Source organism: Bubalus bubalis, chromosome 1 (assembly GCF_019923935.1).
Source record: "Bubalus bubalis isolate 160015118507 breed Murrah chromosome 1, NDDB_SH_1, whole genome shotgun sequence".
Classification (NCBI taxonomy): Eukaryota; Metazoa; Chordata; class Mammalia; order Artiodactyla; family Bovidae; genus Bubalus; species Bubalus bubalis.
The window spans coordinates 202,179,828-202,203,729 of NC_059157.1; the positions used below are offsets into that span (position 1 = coordinate 202,179,828).

General features: G+C 45.6%; 1 protein-coding gene and 1 pseudogene across 2 annotated transcripts; both read right to left on the reverse strand.

Moving 5' to 3' along the window:
• Positions 1-503: 503 nt before the first annotated feature.
• Positions 504-9,264, reverse strand: LOC102412326 (annotated as a pseudogene).
• Positions 9,265-21,346: 12,082 nt separating this feature from the next.
• On the reverse strand, positions 21,347-22,834 carry LOC102412662 (RING finger protein 11-like). Of its 2 annotated transcripts, none has more exons than XM_044947748.2 (2): positions 22,724-22,834; positions 21,347-22,329 (listed from the first exon to the last, which is right to left on the reverse strand). In XM_044947748.2, the coding sequence occupies exon 2, from the start codon at positions 22,206-22,208 to the stop codon at positions 21,777-21,779; it is 432 nt and encodes a 143-aa protein (XP_044803683.1). In that variant the 5' UTR covers positions 22,209-22,329; positions 22,724-22,834; the 3' UTR covers positions 21,347-21,776. The 2 variants fall into 2 exon arrangements, with proteins under 2 accessions (XP_044803683.1, XP_044803644.1); XM_044947709.1 differs by having other exon boundaries at positions 21,347-22,282; positions 22,724-22,815.
• Between the last annotated feature and the right edge of the window lie 1,068 nt (positions 22,835-23,902).

Here is a 23,902-nt window from a genome sequence, read left to right on the forward strand (position 1 = left end):
ATCTTCCCAGCATCAGGGGCTTTTCCTTTGAGTCAGTTCTTTCCATCAGGTGGCCAAAGTATTGGAGCTTCAGCATCAGTTCTTTCAGTGAATATTCAGGACTGATTTCCTTTAGGATTGACTGGTTTGATCTCCTTGCAGTCCAAGGGACTCTCTCCAAAGAGTTTTCTCCAACATCACAATTTAAAAGCATCAATTCAGTGCTCAGCTTTAATTATAGTCAGACTCTCACATCCATACATGACTACTGGGAAAACAATAGCTTTGACTAGACGGACCTTTGTTGATAAAGTAATGTCTCTGATTTTTAATATGCTGTCTGGGTTGGTTATAGCTTTTCTTCCAAGGAGCAAGCATCTTTTAATTTCATGTCTGCAGTTACTATCTGCAGTGCGTTTGGAGCCCAAGAAAATAAAGTCTGTCACTGTTTCCATTGTTTCCCCATCTATTTGCCATGGAGTGATGGGACAGGATGCCATGATCTTAGTTTTTGAATGCTGGATTCAAAAACCTGGATGCTGGGGACTAAAGAGAGCTATAGCTTTAAGATACGCATACTCATAGCTGTCTATACCCAGCTTTGCTCTTCTGTTACACGGCTCCTGAAACTTCCAGGTGTGCTCCATGACTGACTTTATCCACTTGCCAGAAGGTTTGTCTTCATGGATATTGTCCTGCAGCTGATTGACTCTGGCCACAGGGTAGTGGGAGGCTTATGTTCTGGGCCAGGCCAAGGTTGGAGAGCTCATTTGAGCAGGCTTGCATCAGGCTGGTTCGGCAATCCTGCCCAAGTGCCTGAAGGGTTAGGCTTAACCTGGCTCAGTGCATGGAGAGGAAACACAGGCAGAAGGAGCCTTGAGAGGCAGTGCACGTTGAGGCGCTCTGGAATCGGGCTGGCCACAGGATGTGAATGCTGAAAAGAAGGAGGGCTTGGGCCCCAGTGATAAGTGTGGACTGGTCTCTAATGATGACATAGATGTTCCCGCCTCTGCTGGTGTCTGTCTCACCTGCCAGGCTTGGAGGTGAGGAGCTGTCTGAGGTTTTCAGTGTTTCAGCTAAAGTATCACATGCCAGAGTAATCTCACTTGCCGATTGATGCTCCTGGGGTATTTCTGAAGCATTACCACTGATAAGGGATTCACTTCACTTGACAAAGGAGGTTACTTCATTTGCCAGTGTGCTCAGATCTGGCTTGTTTCAGCCTTGGACTCCACGGTTAGGAGAAGGGTACCAGCCTCGTGTATGAAGAGTCGCACCCAGTTCACAAGCATCCTGGATCAAGACCTGTTTGTCTTGTTCCCCTTTATCTGCCTTGAGTGTGGGAGTGGCTATCAGAGGATTTCTCAGATCCTTCTGGATAAAGGTTTTTCTCGGTTGCAGCAGCACAATTGCTTGGTTTCTCCCTTTGCACGTCAAAGTGCTTCTGTTCACCAGTCCCAAACTCTTAATTTATCCCTCCCACTTCGGTCACCATAAGTTTGTCTGTGAGTCTGGGAATGTTGATCTTATACATCTACAGAGCAGCGTTCATGGAGGACACTTGTGGTTCATTCCCTGTATGTGGGCAAAGTGTAACTTCTTGCACATGGCTTTCTTCTTCAGATTCTAAGTGTAGAACAGATTACTCAGCAAGGTCTTGTACACAGTAGATCTGTGAGAGTTTAGGGGCACTTTGTTGATAGATATTTCATTAAATGGCTGTCAGTGTCTGAGGGCTATTGCTGTGGGGAGACATGCCACAGTGGTATTCAAGAACCTTATTTCAGGGACTTCCCTGGTGGCCCAGTGGTTAGGAACCTGCCTGCCAGTGCAGGGGGCATGGGTTCAATCCCTGGTCTGGGAAGATACCACGTGCCACAGAACAGCCAAGCCCATGCGCCATTGCTGTTGAGCCTGTGCTTCAGAGCCCGGGAGCCGCAACTGCTGAGCCCTCACGCTGCACCTCCTGAAGCCTCAGCTCCACCTTCTGAAGCCTGAGCACCACACCAAGAGTGGCCCCTGCTCGCTGCATCATAACTAGAGAAAAGCCATGCACAGCCTTGTTAAATTTATTTGTTAAGTAAGCTCACATGCTAGTAAAGTAATGCTCAAAATGCTCCAAGCCAGGCTTCAGTAATATGTGAACCATGAACTTCCAGATGTTCAAGCTGGTTTTAGAAAAGGCAGACGAACCAGAGATCAAATTGCCAACATCTGCTGGATCATCGAAAAAGCATGAGAGTTCCAGAAAAACATCTATTTCTGCTTTATTGACTATGCCAAAGCCTTTGATTGTGTGGATCACAATAAACTGTGGAAAATTCTGAAAGAGATGGGAATACCAGACCACCTTCCCTGCCTCTTGAGAAATCTGTATGCAGGTCAGGAAGCAACAGTTAGAACCGGGCATGGAACTACAGACTGGTTCCATATAGGAAAAGGAGTACGTCAAGGTTGTATATCGTCCCCCTGCTTATATAACTTATATGCAGAGTGCATCATGGGAAACGCTGGGCTGGAAGAAGCACAAGCTGGAATCAAGATTGCCGGGAGAAATATCAATAACCTCAGATATGCAGATGACACCACCCTTATGGCAGAAAGTGAAGAGGAACTAAAAAGCCTCTTGATGAAGGTGAAAGTGGAGAGTGAAAAAGTTGGCTTAAAGCTCAACATTCAGAAAACGAAGATCATGGCATCTGGTCCCATCACTTCATGGGAAATAGATGGGGAAACAGTGTCAGACTTTATTTTTCTGGGCTCCAAAATCACTGCAGATGGTGACTGCAGCCATGAAATTAAAAGATGCTTACTCCTTGGAAGGAAAGTTATGACCAACCTAGACAGCATATTCAAAAGCAGAGGTATTACTTTGCCAACAAAGGTCTTTCTAGTCAAGGCTACGGTTTTTCCAGTGGTCATGTATGGATGTGAGAGTTGGACTGTGAAGAAAGCTGAGCGCCAAAGAATTGATGCTTTTGAAGTGTGGTGTTGGAGAAGACTCTTGAGAGTCCCTTGGACTGAAAGGAGATCCAACCAGTCCATTCTAAAGGAGATCAGCCCTGAGTGTTCTTTGGAAGGAATGATGCTAAAGCTGAAATTCCAGTACTTTGGCCACCTCATGCGAAGAGTTGACTCACTGGAAAAGACTCTGATGCTGGGAGGGATTGGCGGCAGGAGGAGAAGGGGACGACAAAGGATGAGATGGCTGGATGGCATCACTGACTCGATGGACGTGAGTTTGAGTGAACTCCAGGAGTTGGTACTGGACAGGGAGGCCTGGCGTGCTTCGATTCATGGGGTCGCAAAGAGTCGGACACAACTGAGTGACTGTTCTGAATCTGAATTAAAAAGAACCTTATTTCAAAATTACACAAGCCCTTCCTGTAGCTTGATAGGCTGGTGTATCAGATCAGATCAGATCAGTCGCTCAGTCGTGTCCGACTCTTTGTGACCCCATGAATCACAGCACGCCAGGCCTCCCTGTCCATCATCAACTCCCGGAGTTCACCCAGACTCATGTCCATCGAGTCAGTGATGCCATCCAGCCATCTCATCCTCTGTCGTCCCCTTCTCCTCTTGTCCCCAGTCCCTCCCAGCATCAGAGTCTTTTCCAATGAGTCAACTCTTCGCATGAGGTGGCCAAAGTACTGGAGTTTCAGCTTCAGCATCATTCCTTCCAAAGAAATCCCAGGGCTGATCTCCTTCAGAATGGACTGGTTGGATCTCCTTGCAGTCCAAGGGACTCTCAAGAGTCTGCTCCAACACCACAGTTCAAAAGCATCAATTCTTCGGTGCTCAGCCTTCTTCACAGTCCAACTCTCACATCCATACATGACCACAGGAAAAACCATAGCCTTGACTAGACGAACCTTTGTTGGCAAAGTAATGTCTCTGCTTTTGAATATGCATAATCTTTGTTGATATGCATTTTGTGGTCTGTTTATATAATTAAAGCAATTAGGTATTCCTCATGTGCTTTTCTGAAATCAACACACAGTCCCCTGACACCTCTAAATTTTGGGGATGGCAGGCTCTCCTTTTCATCAGTCAGTCAGGATTGGTCAGAAGTGCTGAAATACGGAGACAGTGGAGGATTATTCTGTGACATTGACTCAGCTGTATCATTTTACTCTTCTTTGTGGATCTGAAAGTGGAGGGCATTCAGGGGAAGTCTCGGGAAGAGTACCTTTTTGCAGTTAAAATTAATGACCACTTTCTCCTACATAATATTACAAATCTTGATTACTCTGAGGATGTCAGTCTGTTTTGAGAATAACAGGGAAGAGAGAAACAGGAATGTGGAAAATGATTAGAACCCAACTTTAAGAGTCTTAGAGGAAATCAATTCTATTTTATATCATAAGAAAATATAAACATCTTAAAATAATGTAAATCTTGCAATCAGTTGGAAATAAGATATTAAATGTATTTGGTAAATTGCTTATGATTCATTCTCAAATGTTAAATGTTACCCTATAAAAGTTACCTTTAAGTGACTAAATCTAATGTTTTAAAAGAGGGGTTGGTTTTATAATACAATTTGGAAACTCAACTTTTTATGAATAAAAAGTTCACTGAAGATTTTCCTCTGCAATAGTTTCATAAAGAGGATAGGACAAATATCTATAACTTTTAATATTCTAATGTTAAAAAGGTTATTCAGTTCAGTTCAGTCACTCAGTCATGTCTGACTCTTCGCGACCCCATGAATCACAACACGCCAGGCCTCCCTGTCCATCACCATCTCCCGGAGTTCACCCAGACTCACGTCCATTGAGTCAGTGATGCCATCCAGCCATCTCATCCTCTGTCGTCCCCTTCTCCTCCTGCCCCCAATCCCTCCCAGCATCAGAGTCTTTTCCAGTGAGTCAACTCTTCGCACGAGGTGGCCAAAGTACTGGAGTTTCAGCTTAGCATCATTCCCTCCAAAGGAATCCCAGGGTTGATCTCCTTCAGAATGGACTGGTTGGATCTCCTTGCAGTCCAAGGGACTCTCAAGAGTCTTCCAACACCACAGCTCAAAAGCATCAATTCTTCGGTGCTCAGCCTTCTTCACAGTCCAACTCTCACTTCCATATATGACCACAGGAAAAACCATAGCCTTGACTAGACGAACCTTGGTTGGCAAAGTAACGTCTCTGCTTTTGAATATGCTATCTAGGTTGGACATAACTTTTCTTCCAAGGAGTAAGCATCTTTTAATTTCATGGCTGCAGTCACCATCTGCAGTGATTTTAGAGCCCCAAAAAATAAAGTCTGACACTGTTTCCACTGTTTCCCCATCTATTTCCCATGAAGTGATGGGACCAGATGCCATGATCTTCATTTTCTGAATGTTGAGCTTTAAGCCAACTTTTTCACTCTCCACTTTCACCTTCATCAAGAGGCTTTTTAGTTCCTCTTCACTTTCTGCCATAAGGGTGGTGTCATCTGCATATCTGAGGTTATTGATATTTCTCCCGGCAATCTTGATTCCAGCTTGTGCTTCTTCCAGCCCAGTGTTTCTCATGATGCACTCTGCATATAAGTTAAATAAGCAGGGTGACAATATACAGCCTTGACGTACTCCTTTTCCTATTTGGAACCAGTCTGTTGTTCCATGTCCAGTTCTAACTGTTGCTTCCTGACCTGCATACAAATTTCTCAAGAGGCAGATCAGGTGGTCTGGTATTCCCATTTCTTCCAGAATTTTCCACAGTTTATTGTGATCCACACAGTCAAAGGCTTTGGCATAGTCAATAAAGCAGAAATAGATGTTTTTCTGGAACTCTCTTGCTTTTTCCATGATCCATCGGATGTTGGCAATTTGATCTCTGGTTCGTCTGCCTTTTCTAAAACCAGCTTGAACATCAGGAAGTTCACGGTTCACATATTCAATACATTGTTTTGTACTAATAATAACTGGAATGCTTTAAACTAGTTTCTATTTTTTGTGTCATGTTTTCAAGGAATTTTTGTTCTGTTTATATTGTTAACCTTTTTTTGAAAGAATTTCAGATTTACAGAAAAGTTGCAAAAGTAGTGCAAAGATCCACTGGGCTCTATATAGCCTTCAGTCAGATTTTCCAGTTGTTAACAATGTCCATATTTGCATTCTTTTTCTCTCTCTCTCTATACACACAAATACATATACATACATTGACTGTGGATTTTATTTTTTTCCTGAACTTACTTGAAAATAAGTTGCATACATGATGCCCTGTAGCCTTTCATATTCAGAGTGTATTTACAAGGCAAAAATCAAAATTAAGAAATTGACATTCATCTAACTTGATCATCTAATCCATAGATTCTGCTCAGAATTTGCCTATTTTCTCCAAACTTTCCATTATGAGTTCAAGATCTAACTCTGGACCGTGCAGCATTTAGTTATCACTCCAGCTTGGAGCAGCCCCTAAATCTTTGTCTTTCATGACTGTGATGGTTTTGAAGAGTAAATGCACATTGTAGAATCTCTTCATTTATGCATTATGAGCAACAATTGTCTTATCTGTTTAAATGTCTATTTTTGTATATGTTACATAAAATAGATAATTTGTTGGTAGTGTAACACGTGCATGATTTATAAACAAAAGGAGCTACATGCTTAAACATTTTTCCATATAATTCATTCATTCCTTCATTTCTTTATTTTTGGCCACACCCACATCACGCAGGATCTTAGTTCCCTGACCAGGGATCAAATCCACATCCACTGCATTGGTAGCACAGAGTCTTAACCACTGGACTACCAGGAAAGACCCTTTTTTAACTGATGGTGATACATGGAGATAAAGACTTAGAAGCTGCTTTACTAAGTGGTAAGGAGGATAACCAGCCACAATCTAGGAGCCTAGAAAGAAGCTGGAGTATTTCAACTGGGAAATTACTGTGGGAGGCCAGGAGCTTTGAGCTGAATTATTCTGGCTCTGGGTAAGCACATGATTTGTCTTGCATCATTATGTGATCAGATGCTTTGCTGCTGCTGCTGCTAAGTCACATCAGTCGTGTCCAACTCTGTGTGACCCCATAGATGGCAGCCCACAAGGCTCCCTGGTCCCTGGGATTCTCCAGGCAAGAACACTGGAGTGGGTTGCCATTTCCTTCTCCAATGCATGAAAGTGAAAAGTGAAAGTGAAGTCGCTCAGTCGTGTCCAACTCTTAGCGACTCCATGGACTGCAGCCTACCAGGCTCCTCCATCCATGGGATTTTCCAGGCAAGAGTACTGGAGTGGGGTGCCATTGCCTTCTCCAGATCAGATGCTTTACTGTAATGAAAAAACTTGGTTTAGCATTTGGTGATGTAGCAATTCAAAAGCGTATGTTTTCAATTTATTTAGATACTTGATTTTTTTGGCTGTCATGGCTGAAAAGTTCTTCCAACAATATGCTAACCCAAATGGAAAAAGTATATCTTTCACTGTGCTTTCAAAATTGTAATTGTCATTATTTAAAGTCAGACATCCTGGAGTGTGAAGTCAAGTGGGCCTTAGGAAGCATCTCTACCAACAAAGCTAGTGGAGGTGATGGAATTCCAGTTGAGCTATTTCAAATTCTAAAAGATGATGCTGTGAAAGTGCTGCACTCAATATGCCAGCAAATTTGGAAAACTCAGCAGTGGCCACAGGACTGGAAAAGATCAGTTTTCATTCCAATCCCAAAGAAAGGCAATGTCAAAGAATGCTCAGACTACCTCACAATTGCACTCATCTCACACACTAGCAAAGTAATATTCAAAATTCTCCAAGCTCAGCTTCAACAGTATGTGAACCGAGAACTTCCAGATGTTCAAGCTGGATTTGGAAAAGGCAGAGGAACCAGAGATCGAATTGCCAACATCCGTTGGACCATAGCAAAAGCAAGAGAATTACAGGAAAATATCTACTTCTGCTTTATTGACTATGCTAAAGCCTTTGACTGTGTAGATCACAACAAACTGTGGACCAGACCGCCATACCTGCCTCCTGAGAAATCTGGATGCAGGTCAAGAAGCAATGGTTAGAACCGGACATGGAACAACAGACTGGTTCCAAATCGGGAAAGGAGTTATGTCAAGGCTGTATATTGTCACCCTGCTTATTTAACTTATATGCAGAGTACATCATGAGAAACGCTGGGCTGGAAGAAGCTCAAGTTGGAATCAAGATTGTCGGGAGAAGTATCAATAATCTCAGATATGCAGATTACACCACCCTATGGCAGAAAGTGAAGAGGAACTAAAGCCTGTTGACGAAAGTGAAAGAGGAGAGTGAAAAAGCTGGCTTAAAACTCAACATTCAAAAAACGAGGATCATGGCATCTGGTCCCATCACTTCGTGGCAAATAGATGGGGAAACAATGGAAACAGTGACAAACTTTATATCCTTGGGCTCCAAAATCACTGCAGATGGTGACTGTAGCCATGAAATTACAAGTCGCTTGCTCCTTGGAAGAAAAACTATGCCCAACCTAGACAGCATATTAAAAAGCAGAGACATTACTTTGCCAACGAAGGTCTGTCTAGTCAAAGCTATAGTTTTTCCAGTCATTACATCCAGTCATGTATGGACGTGAGAGTTGGACCATAAAGAAAGCTGAGTGCCGAAGAATTGATGCTTTTGAATTGTGGTGTTGGAGAAGACTCTTGAGAGTCCTTTGGACTGTGAGGAGATCCAACCAGTCCATCCTAAAGGAAATCAGTTCTGAATACTCATTGGAAGGACTGATGCTGAAGCTGAACTCCAATACTTTGGCCACCTGATGTGAAGAACTGACTCATTTGAAAAGACCCTGATGCTGGGAAAGACTGAAGGTAGGAGGAGAAGGGGACGACAGGATGAGATGGTTGGATGGCATCACCAATGTGATGGACATGAGTTTGAGCAAGCTCTGGAAGTCGGTGATGGACAGGGAGGCCTGGCGTGCTGCAGTCCATGGGGTCACAGATCGTTGGACACGACTGAGCAGCTGAACTGTCCACTAATTGTCACTATGGCCGAAGCCAACACATTTGGATCACTTAATTTCTTTGTAAGAGAAAAGTGAATACTTCATCTTTCAGTCAGTCTGTTCTTTCAGGCACTTTTCCACAGTCTGTCCTGCAGTCCTCTACGTGGTTACCTCCGTGGATGCTGGTGCACTTCTCCCAGTCCTTTGCGCCATGTTGGTGGCTGGCAGGCCATTCTAGGTACAGCACTCAGTGGAAGAAGGACACCTCACCCAAGGTGCATCCCCTCCGGGGGGCAGCGCTCCGTCAACAACTGGTTGGTGCTGGATTAAAGGCGGGCTGACTCGCTGAGAGCTGAGACCGCACTGAATGGCCATCACAGGCCCTGAACTGTGCAGGGCATTGGTTAAGGACCTTGTGGGAACTGCATCTCAATTCAGTCCCTCTTCCTGCCTCCTTCACATCCCTGCAGTTGACCTTAAGGGCGCTCCCCAGTAGCATTTCTATATGTGACTATTCCTGTCAGAATCTGCTTCCCAGGGAACCTGATCTTAGAAAGTTACCCTCCAAAAAAGAGTGCAAAGAGTCCCCTATGTTTTAAAATGTCTTGTTTTTATAAATCTAACATCACCTACAACATCCATTGCTGTCTTACGCATTGCCTTTGCTACCAATACCTTGCCTGTGAATGATGGAGGGAATACATTTCATGTGGGGTATCAATACTTTATCTGTACCTTTGCTTGGGAATTTCTACAATTCAGTTGAAGTAGTTTTCTGAACTTTCCTACGTATTATAGGTTTTCTAAAAGATGTTATTTTTAGCTGAGGGAAAATATTATTTGGTTCTTTTTTTTGTGTGGTTCATAAAAAATAGTTCTTTATGTATTTTGTTATTGGAAACAGAATCCAGAAAATACCATAAGCTGAAATGTGTTAGAAATATCAGTGCTTCATACAAATATATAGCAAACGTTCAACACTATGTAATTTGTTCCAACATTTGTTCCTTTACTCTTCTATAATGCTTTCACATGTCATGCAACAAGATTTGACTAACAGAGATAGACATTTTGGGTTTCGCCGTATGCTTTTTTTGGTATTATTTCAGCCACCTTAACTGAGACAGAACAAGTGTTTCCTCACTGGATGTGGCTGTGCTTTTGTAAAATGCCTTTGATTTAAATGAGAAACCTCAAAAGAAGCTTCTCAACATATATATTACCACATTTCATGACACTGTAGAATTCTATGTGTAGTGTTGCATGATTGTAGAAATCCCTGAAAAAGTGTAAGGGTTTTTCTTCAAGTCTGAGATGCTTCGTTTTAACCTATTCCATTCATCCTTATGGCATCATGCTACCATTTGCTATGTCTGTTTCTGGCAATATGGTAAACTAGATTACCCAGAAAGCTTCCTGTTGTAAAATGCTCTCACATATTAGTGAAAATATAAAAAAGTATCATTTTAAAATGTGTAACTGAGGCAGAAAGCATGTAAGAACATTTCCAGTGGACTAAAAATGAAGTATGAACTGAAAATCAGAGCCAAAACCACACTGGAATGTGCTTTGACAGCCTGGGGCGTGGGATCAGAAGAGCGCTACAGGGAATCTTTGTCTCAGTCGCATAGAGGTTTAGACCTCAGGACCTACACGAGAATAGGGGATAATGCCTTGGGACTCTTACGAGTTTAAAGGCTGCATTTGAGACTCCCACAGAAAGCTGGGGCCTTTGAAGATTCACACTAGAAAACTTACCCACTGGTGCAGAATAGTGTCTGAAGGACTTTTGTATGTCTTTATTTAGATTTTGGATAGAAAAAAATTTTCCTGAAAATCCATAATCAGGTCACTATCTTCACCCAGAGTTGGGATTGAAATCTTTCCGTCAGTATGGTTCTAGGAAACTCCAAGTCAATAAACTAACAGAGATCCAAGCCTCTGAAAATCCTGGGCTTCTGGTGAAGTAAATGTAAACCCTCAGGAGGAGTGCCCTCCTGGAGTTCTGAGAGTGCTGGAGAGCTGAAGTTGCGAAGCATGTGAGGGAGACTCCACGCCGGCTGAGTCAGTGTCCTCAGTCAGCTGCGGTTATCCCCTCGAGAGCCTCAGATTAGAGAACTACTGAGGAGTAAACATTAAATACGGATGCCTAAGTCAGTGAGACTCATGGGTGACTCCTAGAGCTTTCAGAAGGGTGGTGCTGAAACTTACTGAGACGGGAAAGACTAAAGCAGGAAAAGAACATTTTTTGTGGGGGCATAAATCAGGAGTTTGGATTTTTACATCATAATTTTGAGGTATCTACTAGCTATTTAAGACATGAGATCTTTACAGGCAGCTGGATCTATCTATGTGTCCATCCATCCATCCATCTGTCCATTTACCTATCAACTATCTCTAACTCTCTTCTGTATCTCTCTGTATATACATCTAGACTTCTGAGTATGGACATTTGGCCTGTGGTTGGCCTCTGCTGACTTCTCCCATTACAATTCCCTCCAGCTCCCCACAGGCATGAGGCCCCTTTTGGCCCTTTGAATGCCAAGGATTCTCAACTATTGTTGCATCTGGAACTACCCGGGGGAGATCTTAAAAATCCTGATGCCTGGGTGCCTGGGTTGCATCTTGTTATATCAGCCTGTTTGGGGGTGGAGCCAGGCATCACAGTACCTTAAACATTTTTTGTCTCCAGTTTTATTGAGAAATAATTGACACACAATGCTGTATGAGTTTAAGGCATAGACCATGATGGTTTGATTTACATATATTGTAAAATGTTTATGGCAATACGTGCAGCTAACGTCCATCGTCTCACATAGATACAGTATAAGAAGAAAGAAGAGAAAGGAGGAAAGTGATTTTCTCCTTGAGGGGAGAACACTTAGGAGGTGCTCTCTTCACAGCTTTCCTATCATAGAGCAATGTTGGCTGTGGTCATCGCGTACATCATGTTCCAGTACTTGTTTAGCGTATAGCTAGAAATGTGTGATGGAGAAGGAAATGGCAACTCACTCCAGTGTTCTTGCCTGGAGAATCCCAGGGACGGCGGAGCCTGGTGGGCTGCCATCTGTGGGGTCACACAGAGTCGGACACGACTGAAGCGACTTAGCAGCAGCAGCAGCAGCAGCAGAAATGTGTGAAGTGAAGTGAAGTGAAGTCGCTCAGTTGTGTCCAACTCTTTGTGACCCCGTGGACTGTAGCCTACCAGGCTCCTCCATCCATGGCATTTTCTAGGTAAGAGTACTGGAGTGGGTTGCCATTTTCTTCTCCAGGGGATCTTCCGGACCCAGGGATCGAATCCGGGTCTCCTCCATTGCAGGCAGACACTTTACCCTCTGAGCCACCAGGCCGGGTAAATGTGTGTATTTATTTATTTCATATGGCTGCTCCTGAGTCTCTGTTGCTGTGCATGGGCTTCCCCTAGTTGCGGCAAGCGGGTGGGGCCCTCTCTTCCCGCGGGGCTTCTCTGGCTGCAGAGCGCGGGCTCCTGTGCCCTGGCTTCAGCGGCGGCGGCACGCGGGCTCAGCAGTTGCAGAGCGCAGGCTCCGTGTGTGCCCGGGCTCGGAACAGGGAGTTGCAGAAAACTTTTTGAGTTAGGGTTTTCATTTTCTTTTGGATATATTCCCAGAAATGGAATTACAAGATCTGTTATAGTTCTACTTTAATTTTTTGAGGAATCTTGTGGGTTCCTCCACACTGTTTTCCATCCATAGTTGCCGTACCAATTTACATTCCCACCAACATTGCACAAGGGTTCCGTTTTCTCCACATCTACACTAGCATTGTTATTTCTTCTCTTATTGATGATGGCTATTCTAATATATCAGATCAGATCAGTCACTCAGTCGTGTCCAACTCTTTGCGACCCCATGAATCCCAGCACGCCAGGCCTCCCTGTCCATCACCAACTCCCAGAGTTCACTCAGACTCACGTCCATTGAGTCAGTGATGCCATCCAGCCATCTCATCCTCTGTCGTCCCCTTCTCCTCCTGCCCCCAATCCCTCCCAGCATCAGGGTCTTTTCCAATGAGTCAACTCTTTGCATGAGGTGGCCAAAGTACTGGAGTTTCAGCTTTAGCATCATTCCTTCCAAAGTAATCCCAGGGCTGATCTCCCTCAGAATGGACTGGTTGGATCTCCTTGCAGTCCAAGGGACTCTCAAGAGTCTTCTCCAACACCACACTTCAAAAGCATCAGTTCTTCGGTGCTCAGCCTTCTTCACAGTCCAACTCTCACATCCATACATGACCACAGGAAAAACCATAGCCTTGACTAGATGGACCTTTGTTGACAAAGTAATGTCTTTGCTTTTGAATATGCTATCTAGGTTGGTCATAACTTTCCTTCCAAGGAGTAAGCATCTTTTAATTTCATGGCTGCAGTCACCATCTGCAGTGATTTTGAAGCTCAAAAAAATAAGGTCTGACACTGTTTCCACTGTTTCTCCATGTATTTCCCATGAAGTGATGGGACCAGATGCCATGATCTTCGTTTTCTGAATGTTGAGCTTTAAGCCAACTTTTTCACTCTCCTCTTTCACTTTCATCAAGAGGCGTTTTAGTTCCTCTTCACTGTCTACCATAAGGGTGGTGTCATCTGCATATCTGAGGTTATTGATATTTCTCCCGGCAATCTTGATTCCAGCTTGTGTTTCTTCCAGTCCAGTGTTTCTCATGATGTACTCTGCATAGAAGTTAAATAAGCAGGGTGACAATATACAGCCTTGACGTGCTCCCTTTCCTATTTGGAACCAGTCTTTTGTTCCATGTCCAGTTCTAACTGTTGCTTCCTGACCTGCATACGGGTTTCTCAAGAGGCAGGTCAGGTGGTCTGGTATTCCCATCTCTTTCAGAATTTTCCACAGTTTATTGTGATCCACACAGTCAAAGGCTTTGGCATAGTCAATAAAGCAGAAATAGATGTTTTTCTGGAACTCTCGTGCTTTTTCGATGATCCAGCGGATGCTGGCAATTTGATCTCTGGTTCCTCTGCCTTTTCTAAAACCAGCTTGAACATCAGGAAGTTCATGGTTCACATATTGCTGAAGCCTGGCTTGGAGAATTTTGAGCATTACTTTACTAGCATGTGAGATGAGTGCAATTGTGCGGTAGTTTGCGCATTCTTTGGCATTGCCTTTCTTTGGCATTGGGATGAAAACCGACCTTTTCCAGTCCTGTGGCCACTGCTGAGTTTTCCAAATTTGCTGGCATATTGAATGCAGCACTTTCACAGCATCATCTTTCAGAATTTGGAATAGCTCAACTGGAATTCCATCACCTCCACTAGCTTTGTTCGTAGTGATGCTTTCCAAGGCCCACTTGACTTCACATTCCAGGATGTCTGGCTCTAGGTCAGTGATCACACCATCGTGATTATCTGAGTCATGAAGCTCTTTTTTGTACAGTTCTTCTGTGTATTCTTGCCATCTCTTCTTAATATCTTCTGCTAACCCTAACCCTAACCCAACCAGTAACACTGAAGAAGCTGAAGTTGAATGGTTCTATGAAGACCTACAAGACCTTTTAGAACTAACACCCAAAAAAGTTGTCCTTTTCATTATAGGGGACTGGAATGCAAAAGTAGGAAGTCAAGAAACACCTAGAGTAACCGGCAAATTTGGCCTTGGAATATGGAATGAAGCAGGGCAAAGACTAATAGAGTTTTGCCAAGAAAATGCACTGGTCATAACAAACACCCTCTTCCAAGAACACAAGAGAAGATTCTGTACATGAACATCACCAGATGGTCAACACCGAAATCAGATTGATTATATTCTTTGCAGCCAAAGATGGAGAAGCTCTATACAGTCAGCAAAAACAAGACCAGGAGCTGACTGTAGCTCAGACCATGAACTCCTTATTGCCAAATTCAGACTTAAATTGAAGAAAGTAGGGAAAACCACTAGACCATTCAGGTATGACCTAAATCAAATCCCTTATGATTATACAGTGGAAGTGAGAAATAGATTTAGGGGCCTAAAACTGATAGATAGAGTGCCTGATGAACTATGGAATGAGGTTCGTGACATTGTATAGGAGACAGGGATCAAGACCATCCCCATGGAAAAGAAATGCAGACAAGCAAAATGGCAGTCTGGGGAGGCCTTACAAATAGCTGTGAAAAGAAGAGAAGTGAAAAGCAAAGGAGAAAAGGAAAGATATAAGCATCTGAATGCAGAGTTCCAAAGAATAGCAAGAAGAGATAAGAAAGCCTTCTTCAGTGATCGATGCAAAGAAATAGAGGAAAACAACAGAATGGGAAAGACTAGAGATCTCTTCTAGAAAATCAGAGATACCAAAGGAACATTTCATGCAAAGATGGGCTCGATAAAGGACAGAAATGGTATGGACCTGACTTCAGAATATACTGCAAAACCACAGTCATCAATATCGTATGGTACTGGCACAAAAACAGAAATATAGACCAATTGGACAAGCTCGAAAGCCCAGAGATTAACCCATACACCCGTGGACACCTTATACTTGACAAAGGAGGCAAGAATATACAATGGGGCAAAGATAGTCTCTTCAATAAGTGGTGATGGGAAAACTGGACAGCTATGTGTAAGGAATGAAATTAGAACACTTCATAACACCATACACAAAGATAAAGTCAAAATGGGTTAAAGACCTAAGTGTAAGACCAGAAACTAAAAACTCTTAGAGAAAAACATAGGCAGAACACTCTATGACATAAATCACAAGATCCTCTATGATCCACCTCCTAGAGTAATGAAAATAAAAATAAACAAGTGGGACCTAATTATACTTAAAAGCTTTTGCACAGCAAAGGAAACTATAAGTAAGGTGAAAAGACAACCTCAGAATGGGAGAAAATAATAGCAAATGAAACAACTGACAAAGGAGCAAATGTCTTTTAATTTGATGGCTGCAGTCACCATCTGCACTGCGTTTGGAGTCCATCTATGTTTCATGAAGTGATGGGACTGGATGCCATGATCTTAGTTTTTTTAATGCTGCATTCAAAAACCTGAATGCTGGGGACTAAAGAGAGTTAAAGCATCAGTGAATAGTGAGAGGAAGTGTCTGAGCATAGAGAGAGGTAAGGCATAAGGGCTGAGTGAGAGGCATTGTCAGGGCATAGAGAAGGAATAGCATCTTGATGTAGTGAGCGGCAGTGTCTGAACATAAAGGAAAGGCATCTGGGAACATTAGAGGCAGTGTCAGGGCACAGCGAGGACCAGCGTCAGGGCCCATTGAGGACTGGGGTCGGGGCCGCGGTGAGGACCAGCATCGGGGCCACGATGAGGACCGGCATCAGGGCCATGGTGAGGACCAGAGTCAGGGCACAGTGAGACAAAGTGCCTGGCCATGGTGAGGCAAAGAGTCAGGCCCTAGAGAGGACCACTCTCAGGCTGTAAAGAGGACGAGATTCAGGCCATAGTGAGGGCCGGAGTCAGGCTGTAGAGAGGACCAGACTCAGGGCCCAGTGAGGACCCAAGTCAGTTCCCAGTGTGGCAAAGCCAGATCATAATGAGGCAGAGTCAGGCTGCAGAGAGTTCCAGAGTCAAGATGTAGTGAGGACCAGAGTCAGGGCGTAGAGACAACCACATTCAGGCCATAGAGAGGACCAGACTCAGGGCCCATTGTGGACCAGAATCAGCTGGAGTGAGCAGAGTCAGTGAGTATGAACCAGAGTCAGGGCATAGTGAGAAGAGTCAGGTAATAGAGAAGAAAAGAGTGAGGCTGCAGGGAGGACCAGAGGGAAACTATATTGAAGACGAGAATGAGGATGTAGTGAGGACAAGAGTCAGGCTCTAGTGTGAGCAAAAAACAGGCCTTAGTGAGGATGAGAGTCAGGGCCCAGTGAAGAATCATGTCAGACCCCACTGAGGACAGCAATCAGACACCAGTGAGGCAAAGTGTCAGGCCTGAGTGAGGAAGTGTAAGGCTGTAGTGATGCAAAAAGTCAGGAAGATGGGAGACAAAGAATCAGGCCATAGAAAAGACCAGAGTCTGGTTCTATTGAGGAGAGCCAACCCCTAGTGAAGACCAGAGTCAGGGACGAGTTAGGATCAGACTCAGGGGCCCAGTGAGGACCAGAGTCAGGTCCCACTGAGGCAAAGAAGCAGGCCATACAGAGGATAGTGTAAAGCCAGAGGGAACCAGAGTCAGGGGGTAGCGAGGACCAGACTCAGGGCCCAGTGAAGACCCAAGTCAGGACCCAGAGAGGCAGAGGATCAGGCCATCGTGAGGCAAAGAGTCTGACTGCAGAAAGGACCAGAGTCACGTGGTAGAGAGGAACTGATTTAGGCCATAGAGAGGGCCAGAGTCAAGCCACAGAGGGGATCAGACTCAGGGCCCAGTGATGTCCAGAGTCAGTGCTTGGTGAGGCCCAGAGTCAGGGCATTTTGAGAAGCAGTGTCAGGTAACAAGAAAAGAGTGAGGACCATAGTAATGACGTAGTGTCCTCACGAGAGTCACGCTGCATTGAGGCCAGAGTCAGGGGTGTGGGCCTGAGGACCACATTCAGGCCCAGTGAGGCAAAGTGTCAGACATGGTGAGGCAAGTAATTAGGCCTTAGTGAGGACTAGTGTCAATTCAGGCCATTGTGAGGATCAGAGTCAGCCGGTAGTCAGCACTATAATTAGGGTCCAGTGGGGACCACAGTGAGTGTGGTCCTACAGGCCCAGTGAGCCCAAGTGTCTGATCATAGTGAGGGAAAGATTGAGGCCATACAGAGGAGCAGAGTCAGGCTGTAAAGACGGCCAGCGTCAGGGCCCAGAATCAGACCCAGGGCTAGTGAGGGCGAGAGTCAGTCACTAAGACCGTGAGAGATGGGTCGTAATGAAGACGGGAGGAGGCGCTAGTTAACACGAGAGACACCTAATGAGGATGAAAGCCATGCCGTAATGAGCGCAGTCAGGCCATGGTCAGGAACAGAACCAGGGCCCAGTGGGGACCAGTGTCAAGCTCCAGTGAGGAAAAGAGTCAGGCCCCAGTGAAACAAAGAGTGAGGCCTGAGTGAAGTGAAGAGTCAAGCCGTAGTGAGGCAAAATTAGGCAGCTGGGTGGCAAAGAGCCAGGCTGAAGGAAGGACAAGATTCAGGCCCTAGTGAGAGTGAGAGTCACACCCTAGTGACGACCAGAGTCAGGCCATAGTGAGGACCAGAGACATGTCCAGTGACGACCAGAGTCAGGCAGAGAGGAGAGTCAAGACATACACAGGGCATGAGTCAGGCCGTTGGGAGGACCAGAGTCAGCGATAGAGAGAAGTAGAATCAGGACCCAGTTAGGACAAGGCTTGGGACCCAGTGAGGGCCAGAGTAGGGCCCAGTGCGGCAGAGAGTCAAGCCATAGTGAGGGAAAGAGTTAAGCAGTAGTGGGTTCAGAGTCAAGTCATAGAGAGGACCACGGTCAGGTCGTAGAGAGGACTAGAGTCAGGACCCAGTGAGGGCCAGACTCGGGGCCCAGGGAGGCAGTCAGGCGCAGTGAGGACCAGAGTCGGTAGGAGAGGACCACTGTTGCCATAGAGAAAGCCAGTGTGAGAGCTCAGTGCAGACCAGACTCAGGGCCCAGGGAAGACCAGAGACAGTGCACAGTAAGAAGCCTGTCAGAGCACATCGAGAAGCAGTGTCAGGAAATAGACAGGAAAAGAGTGAGGCTGTAATGAGGACAAAGTGATCCATAGTGAGCACAGAGTGATCCACAGTGAGGACAGAGTGATCCATAGGACAGAGTGATCCACAGTGAGCACAGAGTGATCCACAGTGAGCACAGAGTGATCAGTAGTGAGCACAGAGTGATCCACAGTGAGGACAGAGTGATCTGTAGTGAGCACAGAGTGATCAATAGTGAGGACAGAGTGATCCGTAGTGAACACAGAGTGATCAATAGTGAGGACAGAGTGATCCATAGTGAGCACAGAGTGATCAATAGTGAGGACCAGAGTCAGGCCCTAGTGAGCAGAAGGGTCAGGTGCTTGTGAGGAGTCATAGTGAGGACCAAAGTCAGGCCTTTGGGGACCAGAATCAGGGCCCTGTGAGGAGCTCTGTCAGGCCCCAGTGAAGAAAGAGTCAGGACCCAGTGAGGTAAATAGAGCAAAGTGAGGCAAAGATTCAGGCAATTGTGAGGCAAAGAGTCAGGCCATTGATCGGAAAAGGTCAGTTCAAAGAGCAGACCAAGGTTAGGCCATAGAGAGGACAAGGGCTAGGCTGTAGTGAGTGCCAGGGACAGGCTTACTGAGAACCAGGGTAAGGCTGTAGTGAGAATCAGTGAGGCCATAGAGAGGACCAGAGTCAGTCCACAGTGATGAGAGTCTGGCTCTAGTGAGGACAAGGGTCAGTCCATGATGATGTTGACAGTCAGGCCCTGTTGAGGGCCAGAGTCAGTCCATGGTGATGACAATGGTCAGGCCATAGTGAGGATGAGGGTCAGGCCCCAGTGAGGACCAGAGTCAGGGCCCAGTGAGGAGAGGACTCAAGGCACACAGAGGACCAGAGTCAGCATCTAGAGAAGACGAGTGTCAGGATGTAGAGGAGACAAGTGTTTGGCCCTAGTGAGGATGAGAATCAGGTCTTAGTGAGGAGCAGTGTCAGGTCATATAAAGACAATAGTCAGGCTGTAGTGAGGACCTGTATCAGGGCCCAGTGAGGACTAGAGGAGTCAGACCCTAGTGAGGAAAAATAATAGCTGTGGATGTATCTGGTGATGGAAGTAAAATCCAATGCTGTAAAGAACAGTATTGCACAGGAACCTGGAATGATATGTCCCTGAATCAAGGTAAATTGGAAGTGGTTTAACAGGAGATGGCAAGAGTGAACATCGACATTTTAGGAATCAGCGGACTAAGATAGACTGGAATGGGTGAATTTAACTCAGATGACCATTATATCTACTACTGTGGGCAAGAATCCCTTAGAAGAAATGGAGTAGCCCTCAGTCAACAAGAGTCTGAAATGCAAAACTTAGGTGCAATCTCAAAAACAACATAATGATCTCTGTTCGTTTCCAGGGCAAATTGTTCAATAAGACTATTACTGCTGATGAATGATGTAGGAACACCTTCATGTGAGATAAAAATGAGGAAAATATGAAGGTGTATATGCTCGCAAGCTCACAGCGATCAGAAGCTTCAGTTTGCTCCATGGTTCTAAATCATCATTGCAAATCCAAGTCAAACCTCTGCAGGGGTCATTCTGAACAGTCTTGACTCCCTCCTGTACTGGGGTCTCCAGCAGTACCACTCCCTCATCTCTTTTAGCTTGTTTTTTTGGTAGATTCTCTTGGCAACCAAATGTCACCAGAATCTATTACATATAATTATTTCAATGACTTATTCAATGTTCAGTGACTTAAGTGGGAACAACAGCACCTACCTGCAAATTTACCTCTTAAAATCCACTGCATCAGAGATTTCCCTGGTTATCCAGTGGTTAAGAACCCGCCTGCCAATGCAGGAAACATGGGTTTGATCCCTGGTCTGGGAGCTAAGATCCCACATACCTCGGGGCAACTAAACCCATGAGCCAGCAGCAACAAGAGAAGCCACCACGCTGAGAAGCTTGTGCACCAGAACAAGGGAGTAGCCCCCGCTTGCCACAGCTAGAGAGAGCCCTTCAGCAGCAACAAAGACCCAGCTCAGGGAAAAAGAAAAGAAAAAATCCCCTGCACAAAAATGTAACATGGGTGTGAGTTATGATGCTACAACCATGAGTTGTTTAGTCCCTAAGTCATGTCTGACTCTTTGCGACCCCATGGACTTCAGCACGCCAGGTCTCCCTGTCCATCACCAACTCCTGGAGTTTGCTCAAACTCATGTCCATTGAGTCAGTGATGCCATCCAACCATCTCATCCTCTGTCACCCCCTTCTCCTCTTGCTCTCAGTCTTTCCCAGCATCAGGGTCTTCTCCAATGAATCACCTCTTCACAACCATAAGAGATAAAGTTAAAGACAAATAAAAAGTAGAAAATTTTGAAAGTTCAAACTTTAAGTATTTGCTTTGGTAGGAAAATGTAAATTGATAAGGCTTGTAAAGTGGAACAGGAGTGAAGCTGGCTGACTTCCAGTTTAATGGAAAACTATCTTCCCTTGGGCTTCCCTGGTGGCTCAGACGGTAAAGCGTCTGCCTGCAATGTGGGAGACCCGGGTTCGATTCCTGGGTCAGGAAGATCCCCTGGAGAAGGAAACGGGGATGCACTCTTGCCTGGAAAATCCCATGGACGGAGGAACCTGATAGGCTACAGTCCATGGGGTCACAAAGAGTTGGACAGGATTAAGCGACTTCACTTTCACTTGCAAACACAGCTAAAGTGTTTTAGCTGGACACGCCCTGATTACACAGATAATAAACCTGCTCAGGACTGTTCTTACCTGGAACACTTTGTTCACCTGGATTGGATTTATAAGAGGAAAGGGTTAAGTGTCTCAAAATGATGGAGAACAAACGGATAAGACCATTTAGAAGGCTCATTTGAGAATAACATTCTTCATGTATTCACTCATACATACTTGGATTTTATTTTAGTTCAGTTGTATAAATTGTAACTTTTCATAAAACTGTGGCCTAAACGCCAGCAACTTTTAAGTTGGATGGGGGAGAAGAATCTGATTTCATTTAGGAAGAGTAACCACCATCTTTCCCTGACGTTCAACAGATGCAATACAACACGTAGAGCTGCTGAAACAGGGTGCACAGTTCTAGCAAGAGGACAGTGCTAAGACGTCGTTACCCCTCTCAGCACTTGGTCAAGGTTCACCCGCTATTTCTCCCTATCTTTCTAAAACATTAGAAAAGGTTCCTGGACATCTGCCACATTCCAGGAACTTTTAATAAACCTTTGTGCACGATTTAAATTCCTAATCCCTGGCTATCTGGGCACAGTACAAAACATGGAAATCAGTAAAAATGATGGGTCCCTTGCAATCACACCAGGGGTCTGGGCTCAAGAGCGTCCTCGAACAAAGGCTTCGCGGCGTCCGCGGGCCCCCGGCAGAGCGGGCAGGTGAAGGACCGGGTCAGCCACTGGTTGATGCAGTCCAGGTGATAGACATGCTTGCAGGGCAGAGACCGGATGGGGTCCCCGGGCACGAAGTCCATCAGACAGACCGCGCACTCGGTGGTCTTCGTTTCGCACCCATCCCTTCCGTACACGTCTCGAGGCGGGCTCTGAATGAGGCGGATCCTCCGACCGAAGGTCAGCGGCGCTCCCGGCGGGGCTGCCCCCGCCCCGCGCCGCTCCGGACCCCGCGGTCCCCCCGCCCCCGGGCCGTCTCCGCCTCTCCGCTCGCGGAAGGGGGCCGGAAACCGAGGGACCTGGCGGTCGTCCCTGGTGCTGGAGGCGATGCAGTTCCCCATCTTTCAGGCCTGGGGGTGAGGTCCCTGTCCGCTGCTGAGAGCCGGCTCTGCAGGACACCTCTTGGTTCCCAGGTCTGGAGAAGAAGGACTCAAGTTACTTCAGTTTCTCCTACCGGTGTCTCTAAACTGACAGGGAAAGAACTGTCGTCTGGACTCTAGCTAGACTGAAGAGCTATCAGCTCCATTCTGTTGTTGTTTTAGTGGCTCAGTCTTCCAACTCCTTGCAACCCCATGAACTTTAGCCCCCAGGCTCCTCTGTCCTCCCGGCAAGAATACTGGAGTGGGTTGCCATGCCCTCTTCCAGGGGGTCTTCCCCACCCAGGGATCAAACCAGGTTTCCCGCATTGCAGGCAGATTCTTTACCATCTGAGCCATCAGGAAAGTCCATGAATACTGGAGTAGGTAGCCTATCCCTTTTCCAGGGGATCTTCCCAACCCCGGAATTGAACCGCGGTCTCCTGCACTGCAGGCGGATTCTTAACCAGCTGAGCTACCAGGGAGTCTTGAATGCTTACCAGGATCCAAATCTATAGAGAAGACGACAAAGCCAGTTCTCTGCTGGGGTCACGGGCACCACGGAGTGTCTCACTAGAAACTAAGCCCCTTTCAGATGGTGAGCTCTCCTTACATGCAGTTTAACCCCATCATTGATATAACCTCATCAGGTATGGAACCCCTTGGGTCACATAATCTCATCACGCAGGTAATCCAGGGCAGCCACCTGAGTAACCCACCTGGATACCAGTCAGAACAAATCTAATCGACCCCACCTCTTTAATAAAGTATGTCCCCCAGGCACGGAACATGGCAATGATACAATTATGGAAAACTGGCATTTCCTGGAATTCTGCTCCTTCAGTCTGCCAGACAGAGTGGCCATCTCTGTTTTGTGAGTGGCCAGTGGCCTCACTGCTTTGTGAGGTTGCGTTGTCCTGATGCAGCTAGAGACTGTTACTAGTTCTTAGCAGCAGAACCATCCTACTCCTCATTCCCAAGACAACACCTAAGCTACCAGCATCCTCTCAAGCCGGGATGGCAAAAGGAGAAATGCTGGCGCTGTAAAAAGATACAGTTTTCAGGGCTCTGGGGCACCCCATGTCGTACTCTAAGTCTGAGAAAACCATCCGGCGTGGGTCTCTTCAGATCACACTTAGCTGCTGTACCTAAGGACCAGAATATTCTCCAAGCTTCAAAATACTGCAGAATCCTGAAATAAATTATCTAGTTGTATAATTGATCTTCCTGTAATGTCATTTTTCAACTCATTTATTTTCCAATAATATTAACAAATTTGGCAATCATAGGACACAGGTTAAATAATAAATCATAAATTACCTTTGAAGAAAAATCAAGCTAGATCTTTTCATTTTCAGTTCAGTTCAGTTGCTCAGTTGTGTCCGACCTCACTCTTTGCAACCCCACGAACAGAAGCACGCCAGGTTTCCCTATCACCAACTCCCAGAGTCCACCCAAACCCATGTCCATTGAGTCAGTGAGGCCATCCAATCATCTCATCCTCTGTTGTCCCCTTCTTCTCCTGCCCTCAATCTTTCCCAGCATCAGGGTCTCTTCCAATGAGTCAGCTCTTTGCATCAGGTGGCCAAAGTATTGGAGTTTCAGCTTCAACATCTATCCTTCCAATTGGATCTCCTCACAGTCCAAGGGACTCTCAAGAGTCTTCTCCAATACCACAG

Coding starts and splice junctions, on each gene's coding strand:
- LOC102412662 (XM_044947748.2), bottom strand. CDS start 22,208: ATGGGGAACTGCATCGCCTCCAGCACCAGGGACGACCGCCAGGTCCCT.